Source organism: Triturus cristatus, chromosome 9, assembly GCF_964204655.1.
Source record: "Triturus cristatus chromosome 9, aTriCri1.1, whole genome shotgun sequence".
Lineage (NCBI taxonomy): Eukaryota > Metazoa > Chordata > Amphibia > Caudata > Salamandridae > Triturus > Triturus cristatus.
Window position 1 is genome coordinate 11,110,098 of NC_140592.1, and position 21,193 is coordinate 11,131,290.

General features: G+C 51.7%; 1 protein-coding gene across 1 annotated transcript in view; it reads right to left on the reverse strand.

The window, feature by feature from the left end:
• Positions 1 to 21,193, reverse strand: part of POC1A (POC1 centriolar protein A) — a 194,498-nt gene that overhangs the window by 70,818 nt on the left and 102,487 nt on the right. Inside the window, exon 6 of the mRNA XM_085624221.1 lies at positions 19,182 to 19,297. Coding sequence (XP_085480347.1) covers positions 19,182 to 19,297 — 116 coding nt within the window. The remainder of the gene's footprint in view (positions 1 to 19,181; positions 19,298 to 21,193) is intronic.

Here is a 21,193-nt window from a genome sequence, read left to right on the forward strand (position 1 = left end):
AATGATGTACAATAAAGAAATAAGCACATGAATTCTGTTGCACATTTTACTAAAATTAGCAATTATTTAATAATCACATTGATATATAACCATAGGCATATAACATATAATAAAACAACGTTATATAATATACATGCGTAGGTGATGGAAGTAGCAGTACTGGGGTGTCGCAGCACCCCCAGAAATAACCATGCTGGAGTTCAAAAGGTGAACCAGCAATATGCCTTGAAATTGTGTCTTTATCTTGTTACATTTGCTGTGTGTTCAAAACCAGAGGCTAATTGTCAGGCTATGCCTTCTGACAAATTGTTGCATTAAAAAATATATAAATAATTAGTTTATTGGCATTTTAAAGAGAAGTAACAACAGGATTAGAACCACAGGGACGGGGCGGGGGGAGGACTGTGTGGCAATCTTGCTGCAGTAGAGGGACTGTGAAAGGTACGGCAGTAAGATGTACATTGTGATCACAACGCCATTTAAATAACTGTAAATGTACTGTACAAATACTTCAAAATACCTCCGCAGTTAGAAGGAAGAACAGTTTAGGTTTCACCTACAGCACACATGCGCAGTCAGCAAACACTGTTCTAAAACAAAAACAACAAGCATTGGCATAGCCAATAGGTCTCGCTTTTGGGACCTTATAAGTGTTTAGCCATGCAACAGTTGCATAACTAAATACTTATAAGGTCCCAAAAGCGAGACCTATTGGCTATGCCAATGCTGGTTTCTGTTTATTACTGCTCTGTAGTAATGGCGGCGCACGTGTGCCACCATTACTACATAGAAGTAATAAACCGGACATAAAAGCGAAGAGAACATCAAAGCGGCCGCGAAAGTGATCGCGATCAAACATCAAAGCAGCTGTGAAAGTGAGGCACGCGCGCCCGCGCACATGCACCGTAGCTTTTAGGCTACAGTGGTAGCACTTTTTGAGCCCTCACAAAAAGTCTCGCCAGACCAGCGCATGCGCTGGGTCAGACGAGACCTAAAAAACAAGCTTAAAAGGGACTTAGAGCCTGCCCAATGCTCATCATTGGTCGTCTCCTACATCATTCTCATTTGTTTTCTTGCTATTGGATAGCACTTCCTCCTCAAACCAAAAAAGCGCTATGATGCGGTCAACACTGGCTGCATCATAGCGCGTTTTTTTAAATTTACCTTGTCACGTTACACAGCAGCTTCAGCTGCAGTCCAACATCTTTAAAAAATATTGACAACGCCAAAAGGAAACAAGCATGGGCAAAGATTTTTAACAGAAGCAACAGTAGTCAGTACACTTCACTTAGTGATGAGAAATTATAAGTATTTATAAAAACCGGACTTCCACACAGTCGTTTGTCTGCTATATAGTTTTATAAGCAAAAAGTGCGGTCTGTCAAAGATGGTGTACTACCACCCCATGCTTTAGTGATACATTTGAGACAGTGTGCTCCAAAATGCACCACTGACTGCATACTACACCCCAACCGCTCGCACTACACCCCCACCGCTCCCACCGCTTGTACTACACCCCCACCCCTCGTACTACACCCCCACCGCTCGCACTACCAATCAATAAATTTGTAAAACGCACTACATACCCACGAGGGTTTCAAGGCGCTGGGGATGGGGAGAGGGGGTGCTCTTGCTACTGGTCGAACAGCCAGGTCTTGAGTCGTCTCCTGAAGGTTTGAAGGTTTTCGGTTTGTCGTAGGATGAGGGGGAGGGTGTTCCAGGTCTTGGCGGCGCGGTGGGAGAAGGATTTGCCTCCGGCTGTGGTTCTACGGATGCGTGTGACGGTAGCCAGGGATAGGTCTGTGGAGCGGAGTTTCCTGTTGCGTACGTAGAAGGAGAGTCGACTGTGGAGATAGGCTGGGCCAGTCTTGTGGAGTGCCTTGTGTGCGTGGATCAGGAGCTTGAAGGAGATTCTTTTGTAGACAGGAAGCCAGTGCAGGTTCCTCAGGTCGGGGGGTGATGTGGTCGCGGCGCGGACGTCGAGGATCAGGCGTGCAGAGGCATTCTGGATTCTTTGCAGTCTGTTGATGAGCTTGGTCGGGGCTCCGGCGTAGAGGGCGTTTCCGTAGTCGAGTCTGATGCTGACTAGGGCCTGGGTGACTGTTTTTCTTGTGTCAGTCGGGATACAACTGTAGATCTTGCGGAGCATACGGAGGGTGTTGAAGCAGCTGGAGGAGACGGCGTGGACTTGTTTGGTCATGTGGAGTTACGAGTCGAGGAGGACTCCCAGGTTGCGTGCGTGGTTGGTGGGTGCGGGGGGTGTGCCCAGCGATGCAGGCCACCAGGAGTCGTCCCATGCTGAGGGGTTGGGCCCGAGGATGAGGATCTCCGTCTTGTCTGTGTTCAGCTTAAGACGGCTATCCTCCATCCAGTCGGTGACGGCCTTCATTCCCTGGTGGAGGCTGTATTTGGCGGTGAGGGGGTCCTTGGTGAGGGAGAGGATCAGTTGCGTGTTGTCGGCGTAGGAGATTATGTTGAGGTCGTGATGTCGGGCGATGCATGTGAGGGGCGCCATGTAGAAGTTGAATAGCGTCAGGCTGAGGGGGGATCCCTGCAGGACGCCGCAGATTATCTTGGAGGCTGAGGATCGGAACGGGGGAGGCGGACTCTTTGGGTTCTGCCTGAGAGGAAGGAGGAGGTCCAGTCCAGGGCCTTGTCCCGGATCCCTGCGTCGTGGAGTCATCTGCATAGTGTGCGGTGGCAGACGGTGTCGAAGGCGGCGGAGAGGTCCAGAAGGATGAGGGCCGCCGTCTCGCCTTTGTCCAGTAGGATCCTGATGTCGTCTGTGGCGGCGATGAGGGCGGTCTCGGTGCTGTGGTTGCTGCGGAACCCTGACTGGGAGGGGTCCAGGATGCTGTGGTCTTCGAGGTAGCGGGTGAGCTGGATGTTGAGTATCTTCTCGATGACCTTAGCTGGGAATGGGAGCAGGGAGATGGGCCGGAAGTTTTTGAGTTCGCTCGGGTCCACCTTGGGTTTCTTTAGTAGGGCGTTGATCTCGGCGTGTTTCCAGCTTTCAGGGAAGGTCACGGTCTCGAAGAAGAGGTTGATGATGCTGCGTAGGTGGGGTGCGATGGAGCTGCCGGCTTTGTTGAAGATGTGGTGTGGGCCTCAAGATGCATGCTAATCCAGACCTCGAGCAATGAGTCTGTGAAAGACCGTCTTCCCAAAAGTGGCTTCTTCAAATGATGCATCTTGGGAGTAATGCTGTGATCCACTGGGTGACCCAAGCGTCTGCCTCTAGATGGCCCCTGATGCTGCCTTCGCTCTGGTGGAACCAGCACAGTGTCTTGGGGACAGATGATGCATCTTGGGAGTAATGAACAAGTTACTTACCTTCGGTAACAATATATCTGAAAGAAACACGTTAGTTAGATTCCTTACCTTAGAATATCCCTAGGCATCAGGCTGGATCTGGAAAGATTTTTCGTCAGCAATACCCTTGCGCGTCGCTAGGCGTCGTCTGCGGCTCCGCGTCCATCGTCGTGATCACCGGGATGACGTCTGAGTACTTAGACGCCGCCCTCGCGCGCTGACATCAATTCTCGTACATAGCTTTCCGGGCCAGGAACACAGAGCCACGCAAGAAACAGAAACTGGTGCCATGAATCTAGGGCCCTGAAAGGGATGACCTTAACCGTAGATATCAGTTTGCAGAACGGGGAGGATGGGTGGGGTGGTAAGGAATCTATCTAACTAATGTTTCTTTCAGATATATCGTTACCGTAGGTAAGTAACTTGTTCATCTGAAAGAAACACGTTAGTTAGATTCCTTACCTTAGAATAGATACTCCAGCAATACCAACCCCGGTGGTGGGTCTGCGAACCAAGATCACACCAGGAAGTCCTGGAGAACGAAACGGCCAAAGCAGTATTGCTTAGCAAATGTGTGCAGCGAGGCCAATGTTGCTGCCTGAAAAATGTCCTGCAGAGTGACTCCCCACCCCAGGGCAGTACTAGCCGCAGTGGCCCGAGTGGAATGGGCCCTCAGCCCCACAGGAGGTTCCTTCTTAGCCAAGGAATAACAGGCCTTAATGCACAAAACGACCCACCAAGAGATGGTCCGCTTGTGCACTGCCCGCCCCTTCTTAGCGCCCACGTAGCCAACGAAGAGTTGGTCGTCCACCCGGAACTGTTTCGTGCGGCCCAGATAGAAGGAGAGGGCACGTTTTGGGTCCAGACAGTGGAGCCTCTCTTCCTCTTTCGAGGGATGCGGAAAGAAGGCAGAAACAGCTGAAAGATATCCCTTGAGGGTGCCAAGAGCAGAGCCCTGCTGGGCAAGGGAAAGAAGAAAGAGGAGAACTTCAGAAAGAGGGGCGGAAAGGGGATCCACAGCCTTTGCTGTGCACCATGCCACAAATGTGTTCCACCTGCAGGCGTATACCGTTTTAGTGGAGGGACGCCTGGCTGTCAGAATGACATCACAGACTTCAGGAGGCAAGTCAAATGGCATCAACTGTCGCCGCTAAATCTCCACGCATGGAGGTGGAGGCTGGACAGGTTCGGGTGGAGGACCGTCCCCTGCTGCTGCGACAGAAGGTCCTCCTGAAGAGGCAGTCAAATCAGGGGATCGATTGACAGACTGAGTAGCTCGGGATACCAGTATCTTCGTGCCCAATCCAGAGCCACAAGGATGACTTGGGCTCGGTCGCGCCTGATCTTCTTCAGCACTCTGGGCAGAAGTGGTATAGGCGGAAAGGCGTACAACAGAACGCAACTCCACTCGCGACGAAAAGCGCCTCCGAGCGTCTGCCGCCTTGGAAATTCTAACGCGCAGAACTGATGACATTGCGCGGTCTCTTCGGTGGCGAATATATCTAACCAAGGCTCTCCCCACTGCCGAAAGAGGCCTTGCGCCACGTCCGAGTTCAGATGCCATTCGTGATCCATCATGCACCGGCGGCTGAGTTCGTCGGCCCTGGCGTTCAGAGAGCCCGCCAGGTGTTGAACCACCAGGGTGATGCCCTGATGTTCCAGCCATGTCCAGAGGCGCAGAGCCTCCTGACAAAGGGTCCACGACCCCACTCCGCCCTGTTTTTTGCAATACCACATGGCAGTGGTGTTGTCCGTGAATACCTGCACTACACTTCCCCGAACAGAGGGAAGGAATGCCTTCAGTGCAAACCGGATCGCCCCCAACTTCAATAGGTTGATATGGAGCCGGGACTCCGCCGGAGACCAGAGGCCTCTGATCTCCGCCTCTCCAATGTGGCCCCCCCATCCCAGGAGGGACGCATCCGTCACCACTACATGCTCCGATGGGGTAGGGAGAGGGATCTGCCACTGACCCAATCGCGGTCCGTGAGCCATCACTGCAACTGTCTTGCAGTGCCCTCCGAGATCAGGACGTGGTCGGACAGGTTGCCCCGATGTTGAGCCCACTAGAACTTCAGGTCCCACTGCAGAGCCCGCATCCGCCACCTGGCGTGATGTATCAACAGGATGAAGGAGGCCATTGGACCCAGCAGCCGCAGCACCAACCTGACCGAAACTCGGGATAAAGGCTTAAAGATCGGAATCAGAGCCTGAATATCCCGAACCCGCTGTTCTGGAGGCTAGACCCGAAACAGCGCAGAGTCCAGAACCGCTGCAATGAAAAGAAGCTTCTGGGAGGGACTCAGATGGGACTTCGTCACGTTGATGGAGAACTCCAGCAAATGCAGGAGGTCGGCCTTAGTCTGGAGGTGGGAGACGACTGCCTGGGGCGAGCCCGCCTTCAACAACCAGTCGTCGAGATAGGGGAAGACTGGAATCCCTAATCTGCGCAGATGAGCCGCGACCACTGCCATCACTTTTGTGAACACCCGAGGGGCACTGGTGAGGCCGAAGGGGAGCACGGTAAACTGAAAGTGCTCGTGGCCTACCGTGAACCGCAGGTAACGCCGGTGGGACGGCAGGACGGGGATGTGGAAATATGCATCCTGCAAGTCCAACGCTACCAATCAGTCTCCAGGGTCTAGGGCAGCCAGAACCTGAGCTAAGGTGAGCACCTTGAACTTCTCCTTGCGGAGGAAAGCGTTGACGCTCCTGAGGTCCAAGATAGGGCGTAAGCCCCATTTGCCCTTCTTGGGAACCAGAAAGTAGTGGGAGTAACAACCCCGACCTACTTCTGGGCCAGGAACGCGCTCGATGGCCCCCTTGGCCAAGAGGGCCGTAACTTCCTCCTGCAGAAGTTGCAAGTGATCCCCCGACATGCGGTGGTACTGCAGTGGCATGGCAGGAGGGGAGGGGTCACCTCGAAGGGGAGGGAGTAGCCCCTTCGGACGATTTACAGCACCCACCTGTCCGACGTGATGGTACGCCAATGGAGCAGGTGATGGCGAACTCTGCCTCCCACTGGCGTGGAATGGGCCTGAAAGGTCGGACTAGGAAGGCTTTGAGGCAGATGCTGCGGGGGCAGATGTGGGCTGACCGGTTCTCTGTCCCCCTGCTCCGCCTCAGCGGAATCCGCGACCGTGTTGAGGCTGGTTCTGCGGCCTGTGGCTAGACGGACGTGCGGGGGCGCCCCTTCCTTGGCCACGAAAGGGGCGAAAAGCAGAAGTTTGCGGGCACGGGCCGGGAGGCCCAAGGACTCCGGGCCTCCTCCGGACACTGGGGCAGCACTTCCGCCACCGTATCCCACAAGGAGTGGGTGTAACTGTCCAAAAGGCACGCGGTATTAATGGACCGCAACCCCAAACTGAGGGAGGAAAACAGCTTCTTCCCAAACTGTTCCAACCTTTTGGATTCCCGATCCGGAGGAGCGGACGGGAAGGCGGTCTGGGACGCAGAGGCCTGGATAACCAGGCTCTCAGGGGTGGGGTGCACTGACAGAAAGCTGGGGTCGCTCGGAGCAGGGCGGTGGTGCCAGGCCACGTTCTGGTCCACAGGAGTGACTGTGGAGGGCTTGGACCAGGTGCCCATCAGAACATCAGTAAGCGCTTCATTGAACTGCAGTAGAGGCTCCGAGGAGCTTACTGGCGGAAGCACTTCAGTGAGGAGGTTAGTCCTCACGGCCGCTGCATGGAGCTCCAGATGAAGGGCTTTGGCAGCCCTGCGCAGCTCCACAGAATAGGTTGCACCCTCCTCTGTAGCCACGGAGGGAGGAGAGATGAAGCCAGTGTCAAGTGAATTAGCGAGACCACTGGCATCCCCCAGCTCTGCTGTGCCAGAGGGTCCTCAGACCCCTCCCAGTTGTCCCCATCATCCGACTCCTGGTAGACAGGTTGAAAGGACGGAGCCGGGCGGTAGATGAATTGCTCATCCAATGGTGGCACCGCTCCGACGCCGGATCCGGACCGGGGCTAAAACTGGAGACGACGATGTTGTCCGAAGACGGCGCCGGGTGCGGCATCATAGGGGTCTGCGCCGGCGGAGGGGTCGTAAGGTCAACCGGCGTCGACCGGGATCCAGGCCGGGCTGACAATGACTGGGCATCATGGTCAGCCCCAGGCTGTAGAGACACCGAGGGTGGTGATCCGTAACCAAAATCAGTTGATTACAGGCGTCGCACGGCTTGAAATCGGGCATCCCTACCGGCACCAGGAGTCTAGGTCGCTCGAAAGATGAACCAAAAAAGTCCCAAAAGTTTAGTCAAATAGTGACTAAAGGGTATGCTCTTCGCGGATCTGCGCTTACTAGCGCGGAAAAAAAGAATAGACGTCAGCGAGCGAGGGCGGCGTCTAAGTACTTCGACGACGTCATCCCGGCGATCACGACGCAGACGATGGACGCGGAGCCGCAGATGACTCCTAGCGACGCGCAAGGGTATTGCTGACGAAAAATCTTTCCGGATCCAGCCTGACGCCTGGGGATATTCTAAGGTAAGGAATCCAACTAACGCGTTTGTTTCAGATGGTTTCATACTCTGGGTAACCCAAGTATCTGCCGGACAAGCGTCTGCCTCTAGAAGGTCCCTGATGCTGCCTTCGCTCTGTTGGAAGCAGCACAGTGTCTTGGGAACAGATGATGCATCTTGGGAGTAATGCTGTGATGCACTGGGTGACCCAAGCGTCTGCCTCTAGATGGCCAGTGATACTGCCTTCGCTCTGGTGGAAGCAGCACAGTGTCTTGGAACAGATGATGCATCTTGGGAGTAATGCTGTGATCCACTGGGTGACCCCAGCGTCTGCCTCTAGATGGCCCCGGATGCTGCCTTCGCTCTGGTGGAAGCAGCACAGTGTCTTGGAACAGATGATGCATCTTGGGAGTAATGCTGTGATCCACTGGGTGACCCCAGCGTCTGCCTCTAGATGGCCCCGGATGCTGCCTTCGCTCTGGTGGAAGCAGCACAGTGTCTTGGGAACAGATGATGCATCTTGGGAGTAATGCTGTGATCCACTGGGTGACCCCAGCGTCTGCCTCTAGATGGCCCCGGATGCTGCCTTCCCTCTGGTGGAACCCGCACAGTGTCTTGGAACAGATGATGCATCTTGGGAGTAATGCTGTGATCCACTGGGTGACCCAAGCGTCTGCCTCTAGATGGCCCCGGATGCTGCCTTCGCTCTGGTGGAAGCAGCACAGTGTCTTGGGGACAGATGATGCATTTTGGGAGTAATGCTGTGATCCACTGGGTGACCCAAGCGTCTGCCTCTAGATGGCCCCTGATGCTGCCTTCGCTCTGGTGGAACCAGCACAGTGTCTTGGAACAGATGATGCATCTTGGGAGTAATGCTGTGATCCACTGGGTGACCCCAGCGTCTGCCTCTAGATGGCCCCGGATGCTGCCTTCGCTCTGGTGGAAGCAGCACAGTGTCGTGGAACAGATGATGCATCTTGGGAGTAATGCTGTGATCCACTGGGTGACCCCAGCGTCTGCCTCTAGATGGCCCCGGATGCTGCCTTCGCTCTGGTGGAAGCAGCACAGTGTCTTGGGGACAGATGATGCATCTTGGGAGTAATGCTGTGATGCACTGGGTGACCCCAGCGTCTGCCCCTAGATGGCCCCGGATGCTGCCTTCGCTCTGGTGGAAGCAGCACAGTGTCTTGGAACAGATGATGCATCTTGGGAGTAATGCTGTGATCCACTGGGTGACCCCAGCGTCTGCCTCTAGATGGCCCCTGATGCTGCCTTCGCTCTGGTGGAAGCAGCACAGTGTCTTGGAACAGATGATGCATCTTGGGAGTAATGCTGTGATGCACTGGGTGACCCCAGCGTCTGCCTCTAGATGGCCCCGGATGCTGCCTTCGCTCTGGTGGAAGCAGCACAGTGTCTTGGGGACAGATGATGCATCTTGGGAGTAATGCTGTGATGCACTGGGTGACCCCAGCGTCTGCCTCTAGATGGCCCCGGATGCTGCCTTCCCTCTGGTGGAAGCAGCACAGTGTCTTGGGGACAGATGATGCATCTTGGGAGTAATGCTGTGATCCACTGGGTGACCCCAGCGTCTGCCTCTAGATGGCCCCGGATGCTGCCTTCGCTCTGGTGGAAGCAGCACAGTGTCTTGGGAAGACCGCATTCTGCTCTTTTTCGGCCTAATGCCAATGCTCACCTCCTCCTGCTTCCTGGCATTCGGGAGATCTAAATGGCCAACTGTCTACGCAAAGGAACATGAGCTGAAGTTATTATGAGAAAACAAATCAAATTGGCCTGTGCTTTACCTTAGGCAGCAGATATTAGGATAGTCAACAATTCCTTCAGGGGAGGAGGGTGGAACCTTCAGTGTTGTAAAACAAATTAATCAGAAAAACATAGGAAATATGTCTAGCATTCCAAGACGGAAACCAAACTTTGTTTTAGGTGGAATTGCAGAGAACATACTCAAATCTACTTCTTACGGACTTTTCTTTACTATTCCCCAAGGAAAGGCCCCTTTGACATGGTCACTCCCACTTTCTGCCTGGTACCCGACACAATGTTGACAGAAGTGCACTGGGTTCCAGCTAACCAGGTCCCCAGTGCCAGAGCGCTTTCCCTAAAACTGCACAATTGTTCCCCAATTGGCAATACCTTTATCACCCCTCTAAGTCCCTAGTAAATGGTACCACAAGTACCGAGGGCAGGGATCCCCAAGGACTGCAGCACACAATGTGTCACTCTAAGGAATCCCACAACTAACTCATGCAGACTGCCATTGCAGGCTGAATGTCTTGGTGCAGATAAAAGTGAAAACACAACATGGCACACATCCCTGTGAAGTGAAGACACAGCATGCAGTAGAAGTAAGCCACCCCAAATGAAAGCCTCAAGGCATAATGCACTATACTACATGTGGGCATATCAGCATGAGCAGATATGCCCCTATAATGCCCAAGTCAATTCTTAGATGTCATAAGTGAACATGGAAGCCATTTTAAGTACATGTGCTGGGCACTGGTATAAACGAGTTCACCAGCTACATGATGGCTTCACTGAAATCTATGGTGTTTGGCATCAAACACCTTGTATTAATGAACCCACATTGATTCCAGTGGTGGATTCATTAATACATATACCCAGAGGGCACCTTAGAGGTGACCCCTGAAGCCCTACCAGCCTCTAGTGTACCTGCTGACTGGTGTAGACCAGCCTGACCCCACATAGAGGGTTCTGACCCCCTGCAGGTAAAAGCCTACGCTCTCTAAGGATAGAAATAAGGCCTGCTCTGGACAGAGGTGTTGTCACTTCCTCCAAGCAGGATGGCTCAGTAATCAAGGCCGAAGGTTTCAAAGGCCTATGCCGCCTTTGATATGCGATTACGGCTTCCCCAGACCGTTGAAATGCCAAACCTCTGACCTGGGCTCATTTGGCACCTACACAGGTGGTAAATTAGATATAAAGGGAGACATGGTGCAATACCAGGCCAGTCACACTCTTAAGGTGAGCTGCCAGATGTGCCCCCTTCAGGAACATTCTGCCATTTTGGCGATGGCAGCATTAGGAACTCTGGGTAAGGATTATGCCCACTTCCCACAGGTCATGTATGGGGAATGGTAACCTCAAGAGTAAGTAGCCCATTGGCTAACACCCTTAGTATTTAGGGGAACCCCTGGCACCAGGAAAGCAGATTCTACCGACCTAAGAAGAGGAAGGACACCAAAGAGCAGCGAAAAAGCAAGAACTGAGGAGCAGCAACTGACCTGGTACCACCCTTCCGGCCTACCTGCTGTCCCCGACAATTGCACCAAAGTGGACTAGTCCTGTAGCTGCACTGCATCCAGAAGCCTGGGAGGACTGCCAGAACTTTGAGACGTAACTAGGATCTCCTGTAGAGTAGTGGAGCTGCACCCCTGCACGCACCCCAGTAGAATCACGAGGACTCAGTGTAGGAAGGTGGAATCTGACTACATGGTTGCCCCCACTTTTTTCCTGGTGTTTTGCTGGTTTATGACTTAGTTGGACTGAGATCCTGCTATTCACGGCACCAGTCTATCTGCTTTCTCTGTAAAAAGGTTTGCATGTACATATCTAATTGGATTCTGAAGTCCTTATAAGCCCCTAGTATATGGTATACTATGCACTAAGGGCATAGGTACCTCAGAGGCCTACCAGGGGCTGCAGCATATATTATGCCACCCCTGGGAAGCACTCCAAAATGGCACCACTGCAGCCTGGGTAAGGGTGTGCTTGCACCCCTTACAGTGGTATAGGACACGGACACACACGGACACGGACACGGACACACACACGGACACACACGGACACGGACACGGACACACACACGGACACACACGGACACGGACACACACACGGACACACACACACACACACACACACACACACACACACACACACACACACACACACACACACACACACACACACACACACACACACACACACACACACACACACACACACACACACACACACACACACACACACACACACACACACACACACACACACACACACACACACACACACACACACACACACACACACACACACACACACACACACACACACACACACACACACACACCTATAAGCCACTCCTATGGCAGGCCTTGACAATCCTGAAGGCAGAGTGCTTGGTTTTGTGTGAGAGGGTGCCCAAGCATGAGCTGAGCCCCTCTGCAGCTTTCGGAAATGCTTCCTTATGGCTGTTCTGTGATACAGCCATACCATATACCGTATAGTGCATTATAACCTCGCAGTAAATGCTAACTTTGGAATGGCTGCATCAAAACATGTTGTGTTTGGTGTCAAACGCTTTGGAATACTACACCCCCGCCAGTTCTGGCGGCGGGGGTAGCATTCCACCCTTCTAGAGGGAAAGACATGTTCACACTGGTCAAACCTGGTAGGACTTTCCTGAGCTCTGGCATCACAAAATGAATGCCTCTGCCACAGACACGCATCTGGCCTCCTGCTGCTGACCGAAACTCCGGCAGGGGAGGCCTGGACAATAGGTTTCCTGTCGAAGGGAGGTGTGACCACCTCCCCAGACAGGCAGAGGTGTATTGGGGCTGGGCGGGAGCACTCTCTGGTGCTTTCAAGTCCTGCACTGGGGGCACGTTTGCTGTCCCTGTGCATAGCCCAGTTCAAACCGGTTGCAGGGGCTACCTGCCCCTGCTCTGGCGCGTAACTGGACAAAGGAAATGGGTGTAACCACCCCTCTTTCCAGTCCCACCCATAGGTGGGGCCTTAGAGTTAGTCCATCCCCTAAACTTACTACAAGTATAGGAATCCAGTCCCTAGGACTTTAGATTACCCTGGACAAAACTCCAACATATATCCTGGACCTTCGACGTTCTATCCTGACTAGAAGACTGAAGAAATCTCCCTTGGGGTCAAGGAGTGACTCCCCTGCTTGGCCGGCACCAAAGAAGCAACAGAGCGGTCTGCATCGCTGAAGCTCCTGCAGGACGCCAAAGTCTTTGCATCACCAGAGGTGGCTTTCCAGACTTCCCCGAGGTACCCTGAGTCCACAGCAAAGCTGAGGCCCGTGGCTATCGTGGGTGACATGGAACCGTGACCCCTGGACACCGTGAACTTTTGCAGCAACACTATCTTCCTGGTCCTCCTCGAAGTTGTGCTTTGGGCTCCGAGTAGCCCCAGCCTTGAGCACCTCCTGCACCGAAGATTGTTGGCCTCCACTCCACGAGTGATCCGTGGGCCAGCTTCAAGTGTGACCGCTCGAGGCTCCTTCGCGATCACTAGCCCGTTGGCTAGCAGGTCCCCACGAAGGCAACTCCTTTTCTACTTGGGCTTTCCTGGTTGCTCCAGACGTGCCCTGACTTACCGTTGCTGGGTGAGTCCCTCAGACCTCACTGGTCTGCACCGCAGTCCTCTCTCTGAATTCCAGTGACTTGCCGTTGCCAAGGCTTGTTGGGTCCATTCCGGTTGCCGACATCGCAGCACTCGACAGACTTCGTGGGACAGTTTGAATACAGCTCGCGGACTTCGTCGACGCCTCCTGGACCTCGTGGCTGAAGAGTCAAGACACCCATCAACTCACCTGAAGCACCCGACATCTGTGGCCATTGGTCCATCCTGCCCTAGGTCACTGGCAAGTGACCCAGACTCGGTCCCCTCTGCTTTCAGGTTCCTTCCATCCTAGATCCCGGCTTGGATTTCTTCGGACACTTCTCTTCACGGCAGCAGCAGTTCTTTGCAGGCTCCCATTGAAATCGACGACGCGACCCGACACCAAAAGACACCTATGCACCCGGCGTCCCTGGGTGAGGTAACATGAGTACTCCGAAGCTCTCGTGGGTGCTAGCCCTAGAACTTCTTAAGTCCAAAAGGGTTTGGTCCTGACTCGATTAGATGTGTCAATAATCTTTAAATTTCCAACCGCGACATTGCCCATAAAAGATAACGGGAACCCACGGTTGTGTTTACACACTGCACACAGTCCCCGTGGGTCCCCTGTGTCACTACTTTGGGTGGTTCCTTGGGCTCCCAGCGATTCTACAGGCTCTAGGCCTTGTGTCTAGTTCAGTCGTGGTTCTTATACCATTTTATTGGTATATGGTTTGGTACGCCCCTATGGCCCAAACGTGTATTTGTGCTATTACTGTTGATTGCTAACTTGTAAATTAAGTACTTCGAACTCCAGTCTCATAAAGAGACTAGAGGGGTGTGTTCTATCCTAAATACATATATATTAAATATATACCTGGTGTGGTTGTCCTTCCATTTGATCATTCAAGAGATTATAGACTGTTAAAACAAGCTCTTTAAATTCCTTCAAGACTTAGCCTGAAGGCTGCTCTCCATAGCTACCACTAGGATAGCTTTCAATAAAGGTTGTCTTTAACCTATCACCATAAGGGGTTGTTTGGACTGATACAAGGTGCCCACTAGAACTAGTGGACAGAATAGATCAGGCCACCTTCTCACACGTAGGACTGCTGAAAACCCAATCCCTGATGTACCACGGCACCCATACCCCCCAGGCTGAGTCAGAGTGGGTCAATGGTGTACCGAGGTCCTGAGACCCTCAAGAGTCAAACACCACCTTGAGTTTGCCCAGATTAGACTCCTTCACCGCCTGCAGCCTCTTTGTGCGGGATCCATCATCCGGGAGTGTCTCCCACATCATTGACCCAACGCTTAAAACCACCACTGCACACAAGCCCCTCAGCCAGAGAAGTGGACCGAAGGTGTGCCCATGTGCCCGAGCATCGCAAGACCGGAGCCCACTGTTGGTTCAGCCGGACTGGCCTCCCCAGTCCCTATGTGCAGCCTCTTTTTCCCAGGACTGAGTCCCATTGAAACCAACAAGGCACCGGACGCCGAAAGCACCTCGGCACCCGGACGCCCCAGAGCCTACCGAGGTGACCTGTTGGGGCTGCCTTGGACTTTGCCTCGTATTTACCCTAACTACAGAAGACTGGTCCTGTAAGTCACTGCTAAGTACCCGAATGGCAGGATTACTATATGTGTTTTTCCCCATAGGATAATATTACTGCATTAGAGGCAATACAAGTATATTTACCAGTTTTCTTCAAAACTGTTTTTTTTTTAAAAGTACTTTCCCAATAACTAAGTTCTTGCTGCTAAAGATTATATAAAAATACTTGTTATTTTATTAGACTGGTGTGGATCGCCTTATTGGGTGTGTGTGTATCATTTATTGACTGTGTATGCAACAAATGTCTAACACTCCTCCTTGATAAGCCTAGGGCTGGTCGACCACACTACCCCTTAAAGGGCAGCTTGGGATTGGTACAGCAAGCCCCTGTCCACTCAGGCAGTCATCAGCCCTTCATTATTCAGGCTTCTAGCTGGCATTTCAGTTGAACATAACCTTGTTTTTATCGGGCCTGCTTTCCATATGAACAACAGGGTCACTCCTCCACGATTCGCGTTCCATGTTAGTTCACCAGGATATCTCTGTAGGAGAGTAGGATCTGCTTCTTATAGTTACCCCCACTTTTTGCTGATGTTTCACTGTTTTTTGACTTTAGTCTGGCTGGGGCACAGCTAATCAGGACCCCAGCTTAGCTGCTTCCTCTCTAAAATGATTCCCAGTACTTTAGGTACACTCCAGATTGGATTCTGGGATACCCTTATAAGTCCCTAGTATATGTTATGTTATGTTATTTTGTATTTATAAAGCGCACAGATGCCCCAGCCAAGCGGCGTCCCGGCGCTGTAAAGGACAAGCAACATAACAACTGATGAATCGTGCTATATACCCAGGGCATAGGTACCCCAGAGGCCTACCAGGGGCTGCAGCATGTATTATGCCACCCCTGGGAAGCCATTCAAAAGGACACCACAGGACTGCTACTGCAGCCTGGGTAAGGTGGTGCATGCACCCCTTACTGAGATATAGGTTCCCTATATCTATCCAAATCACTGCACATACAAACCTATCAGTTACCCCTATGGCAGGCCTTAACAATCCTGAAGGCAGGGTGCTGGGTTTTATGTGAGAGGGTGCCAATGCATGAGCAGAGCCCCTCTGCAGACTTCGGAACCTTTATTCCAGGGTGGTTTGTGATGCAGCCAAACCATATACTCTTAAGTGCATTATAACCAAACGGTAAATGCTAACTTTGGGATGGCTGAACAGAAACATGTCGTGTTTGGTGTCAACCACCTTGAAATCATACCTCCACACCAGTAAGTGGTGTGGGAGTATGATCCCACCCTTCTAGAGGGAGAGACATGACAGAGCCGGTATACCCTGTACCAGCTAACAGAGCCCTGGCATCACAAAATGGATGCTGCTAGCCACAGACATGAGTCTGCCCTCCTGCTGCTGGACGAAACTCTGGCAGGGGAGGCCTGGACAATAGGTTTCCTGTCACAGGGAGGTGTCACCACCTCCCAGACAGGCTTTAGTGTATTGGGGCTGGGTGGGTGCACTCCAAGAGTGCTTTGAAGTTCAGCACTGGGGGCACATTTGGTGTCCCTGTACATAGTCTAGTTCAAACCAGTTGCAGGGGCTGGTGGCACGAAACTGGACAAAGGAAATGGGTGACTACAGGACTTTAGATTACAACTGGACGAAACTCTGATACTGAATCCTGGAACTTCGACGATCTACATTGATCTAGATGACTGAAGAATCTCTCTTGGAATAAAGGAGTTACTCCCCTGCAAGCAGGCACCAAAGACTCATCTGTCCAGTTTGCATCTCCGAAGCTTCCACCGGACTCCGAAGAATTTTGCAACACCAGAGGTGGATTTCCATGGTCTCCGAGGTCGATCTGTGCCCTCAGCAATTCTGCGGCCTGTATCCCTCGTGGAAGACCATGCAACCCGAACCCCTGAACACCGCGATAATTTACAGAAGCAACACTTTTCCAGCGACTCCTGCAGCTGAGCTTTGGGTTACTTGTAGCCCTGACCCCGAGCAGCATTTGCACCGAAGATTGCCGGCTTACACTCAACGAGTGTTCAGTGAGCTGGCCCTTTGTGTTCTCTCGAGGTCTCTTCGCGATCCCTAGTCCGTCGACTGGTGGGTCTCTGAAAGCAACTTTACTTCTAATTGGGCTTACCTGGTTGCTCCAGACGTGCCCTGACTCTCCATCGCTTGGGGAGGTACCAGGACCTTGCTGGTCCACACCGAAGCATCTTTTCTCTTCCTGCGTGGGGTGCTGTTGCCAAGGCTTGTTGGGTTCAATCTGGGCACAGACACCGCAGCACTCTACATCCTTGTGGAACAGCTCGAATCCAGCTCCTGGTCGTCGATGCCTCCTGGTCCTTGTGGCTGCAGTCAAGCTTCACCTCTTCGCACCTGAAACACCTGACATCGGTTGGCATTCGTCTATCGTGCCCCTGGTCACTGGCGAGTGACCCAGACTCTGTCCCCTCTGCTTTCAGGTTCTTCTGATCTTCAATCTAGGCTTGGATCACACCAGACACTTCTATCCTTCCCGGCAGCAGCACTTTGCAGCAGTTTGCCATTGAAATCAACGACGATTCCCGACACCATTTGACACCTATGCACCCGGCTTCCCTGGGTGAGGTAACTGGAGTACTCCGGTGCTCCCGTGGGTGCTGGCCCTAGAACTCCTGTGGGTGCTGGCCCTAGAACCCCCCCAAGTCTAAAGGGGGTTTGTTCAAAGTCCTCTCCTAAGTGTCCTTAACTTCTAAAATTCCAACCGCAACTTTCTCATAGAATAGTACGGGGCTCGCGCCTGTGTTCTCACACTACACGCGTCCCCCGTGGGTCTCCTGTGTCACTACCTTGGGTGGTTCCTTGGGGTCCCAGCGTTTCTACGTCCTCTAGGCACTGTGTCTAGCCAAGTCGTGGTTCTTATACCACTTTAATATATGGTTTGGTCCGCCCCTAGGGCCCATTGTATATTGTGCTATTTACTGTTGTTTTAGAACTGTCTTATTGTGTGCCTGGCTCTCTAATCTCATAAAGGGATCAGTAGAGAGTGTTTAGAAATAAATACATATATTTTATATATACCTTGTGTGGTTCTACTTTCATTTAGTAATTCAAGAGGTTATAATCTGGTAAACCAAGCTGCTTTACACTCCAAGACTTAGCCTGAAGGCTGCCCTCCATAGCTACCACTAGGATTGCTTTCAATAAAGGTTGTCTTTAAACCTATCATCAATAAGGGTTGTTTGGACTGGTGCAAGGTGCCCACTATAACTAGTGGACAGGATATGCCAGGCCAACTTCTCACAATCTCGTCAGGGTCTCATATGGGAGTGCTCTACAGCACTCTCTGCTGTTCCATGGAGGATTGTGGAATGGTATTTGCTTGCATTGGCCGGGTCGGCTTGCCTTTCACCATATTCGCGCAGGTTCATGGGCCTGAGGGGCTTTTTAATTTCTCAGGTCAGCGCGGGTTCTTGCCCGATGGTTCAGTAGCTCAATTTTGCATTCGTTGATCATCCACATACCTCCAGCTATAACGTCCACTGCTGAGTTCGCCCCTCTGTCCCACTTTCAGAGTCACCTTGTGGGTATCCAGACAACCTATAGGAGCCTCACAGACAATCCCCCCATGCATGGACCGTCTTCAGTGTTTCACGAAACGTCCTCATTTGCCACAATTGTAAGAGAATGACGGTAGAAGCTGTTGAGCACAGCTCTACTTACACAGTGAGCAGGACCTCCTGTTCAGGCTGGAGGTAGAACACAGCTCTTCTGAAGTTGTATAGTGAGAACACCACCAGTTCTGTGGCAGAGAATATACTCCTTAGATGAGGACAACAGGAGACACTGAGCCTTGCCTCTGATCAAAGAGACAAATCAGTGCTACGTAGTCACTTCAGTTAGCAATGCTTTGCAAAAATCCAACCATGGAAATAAAAGGGCACTCATCCTATTCCAGCCATTAATGCGGAACTGATGCAAGCTCGTTTTACAATAATTTATTTTAGAAATCAGACTTTGAGAGGTGTGTAGGACCCTCCGTCAGGCAAACTGCAAATATGTTCATCAGTAAATGACATTTCTGTGCCACCATTTCCAGTAAGCGACAAGTCACTAACAGCAACTGTCAGTGTGAAATGGGACCGCTCAAGTGAAATATTCATCTAAGCTAGCCCAAGTGGGGTGACAGGAATAGAATGCAAGTAGAACTTAAGGTTTGTTGCAAGAACACTTGAAAAGCTTGATGCAAAAACTGCCCTCTAAGGGCCTTCAGGCTCCATGGAAGACGCTTTGCACTAGAGGGAAGCTGGACCAGTGACTTTACCCATTGCTGCACATGCAAACACTGAACACGCTTCAGTCACATAGGACTTTTACTTACAAAGAACAGCTATGTATGCTCCTGGTCTAATGTCAACACAACTGGAATCCGCAAGATGAAAACATGTTCCTGTTCGCTTAGAGCCAGGATTCCCAGCTCACCTTGATAATGCTGAAGGAGTTTGTTCATTCGCACGTCCCACACCTTGACGGTATTATCCGTGCCCGCTGAGGCGATGCAGGTCCCGCTCGGGTGGAAATCCACATAGTTTACAAATCTAAGAAAAAAAGAAAAAAACACAGTTCCTTTCTTAATCTTTTAGAAGATGTGTTGCTTTTCCATGATCATTTGGATACAAGAACATGAGTGAAGAGACAGGAGTGTGAATCAGAGACAGGAGTGTGAATCAGAGACAGGAGTGTGAGTCAGAGACAGGAGTGTGAATCAGAGACAGGAGTGTGAGTCAGAGACAGGAGTGTGACTGTGAATCAGGGACAGGAGTGTGAGTGTGAATCAGGGACAGGAGTGTGAATCAGGGACAGGAGTGTGAATCAGGGACAGGAGTGTGAATCAGGGACAGGAGTGTGAATCAGGGACAGGAGTGTGAATCAGGGACAGGAGTGTGAATCGGAGACAGGAGTGTGAATCGGAGACAGGAGTGTGAATCGGAGACAGGAGTGTGAATCGGAGACAGGAGTGTGAATCGGAGACAGGAGTGTGAATCCGAGACAGGAGTGTGAATCCGAGACAGGAGTGTGAATCCGAGACAGGAGTGTGAATCCGAGACAGGAGTGTGAATCCGAGACAGGAGTGTGAATCCGAGACAGGAGTGTGAATCCGAGACAGGAGTGTGAATCCGAGACAGGAGTGTGAATCAGAGACAGGAGTGTGAATCAGAGACAGGAGTGTGAATCAGAGACAGGAGTGAGAATCAGAGACAGGAGTGTGAATCAGAGACAGGAGTGTGAATCAGAGACAGGAGTGTGAATCAGAGACAGGAGTGTGAATCAGAGACAGGAGTGTGAATCAGGGACAGGGTGTGACTGTGAATCAGAGACAGGAGTGTGAATCAGAGACAGGAGTGTGAATCAGGGACAGGAGTGTGAATCAGGGACAGGAGTGTGAATCAGGGACAGGAGTGTGAATCAGGGACAGGAGTGTGAATCAGGGACAGGAGTGTGAATCAGGGACAGGAGTGTGAATCAGGGACAGGAGTGTGAATCAGGGACAGGAGTGTGAATCAGAGACAGGAGTGTGAATCAGAGACAGGAGTGTGAATCAGAGACAGGAGTGTGAATCAGGGACAGGAGTGTGAATCAGGGACAGGAGTGTGAATCAGAGACAGGAGTGTGAATCAGAGACAGGAGTGTGAATCAGAGACAGGAGTGTGAATCAGAGACAGGAGTGTGAATCAGAGACAGGAGTGTGAATCAGAGACAGGAGTGTGAATCAGGGACAGGGTGTGACTGTGAATCAGAGACAGGAGTGTGAATCAGAGACAGGAGTGTGAATCAGGGACAGGAGTGTGAATCAGGGACAGGAGTGTGAATCAGGGACAGGAGTGTGAATCAGGGACAGGAGTGTGAATCAGGGACAGGAGTGTGAATCAGGGACAGGAGTGTGAATCAGGGACAGGAGTGTGAATCAGGGACAGGAGTGTGAATCAGGGACAGGAGTGTGAATCAGAGACAGGAGTGTGAATCAGAGACAGGAGTGTGAATCAGAGACAGGAGTGTGAATCAGGGACAGGGTGTGACTGTGAATCAGAGACAGGAGTGTGAATCAGAGACAGGAGTGTGAATCAGGGACAGGAGTGTGAATCAGGGACAGGAGTGTGAATCAGGGACAGGAGTGTGAATCAGGGACAGGAGTGTGAATCAGGGACAGGAGTGTGAATCAGGGACAGGAGTGTGAATCAGAGACAGGAGTGTGAATCAGAGACAGGAGTGTGAATCAGAGACAGGAGTGTGAATCAGAGACAGGAGTGTGAATCAGGGACAGGGTGTGGGTCTTGATGCGACATCCACGTTCTTATGTTGCCTGAGGAGGATTTACATTTTCTGGGTTGGTTTTGTGAGGAAGTCTGTTTATTTTGTGAAATCTTTGCAGTATTCTTCTTTTCACTGCTGGACTCAAGTTCACGGGCTAATTAATTAGGTAATTGTCAGAAGGC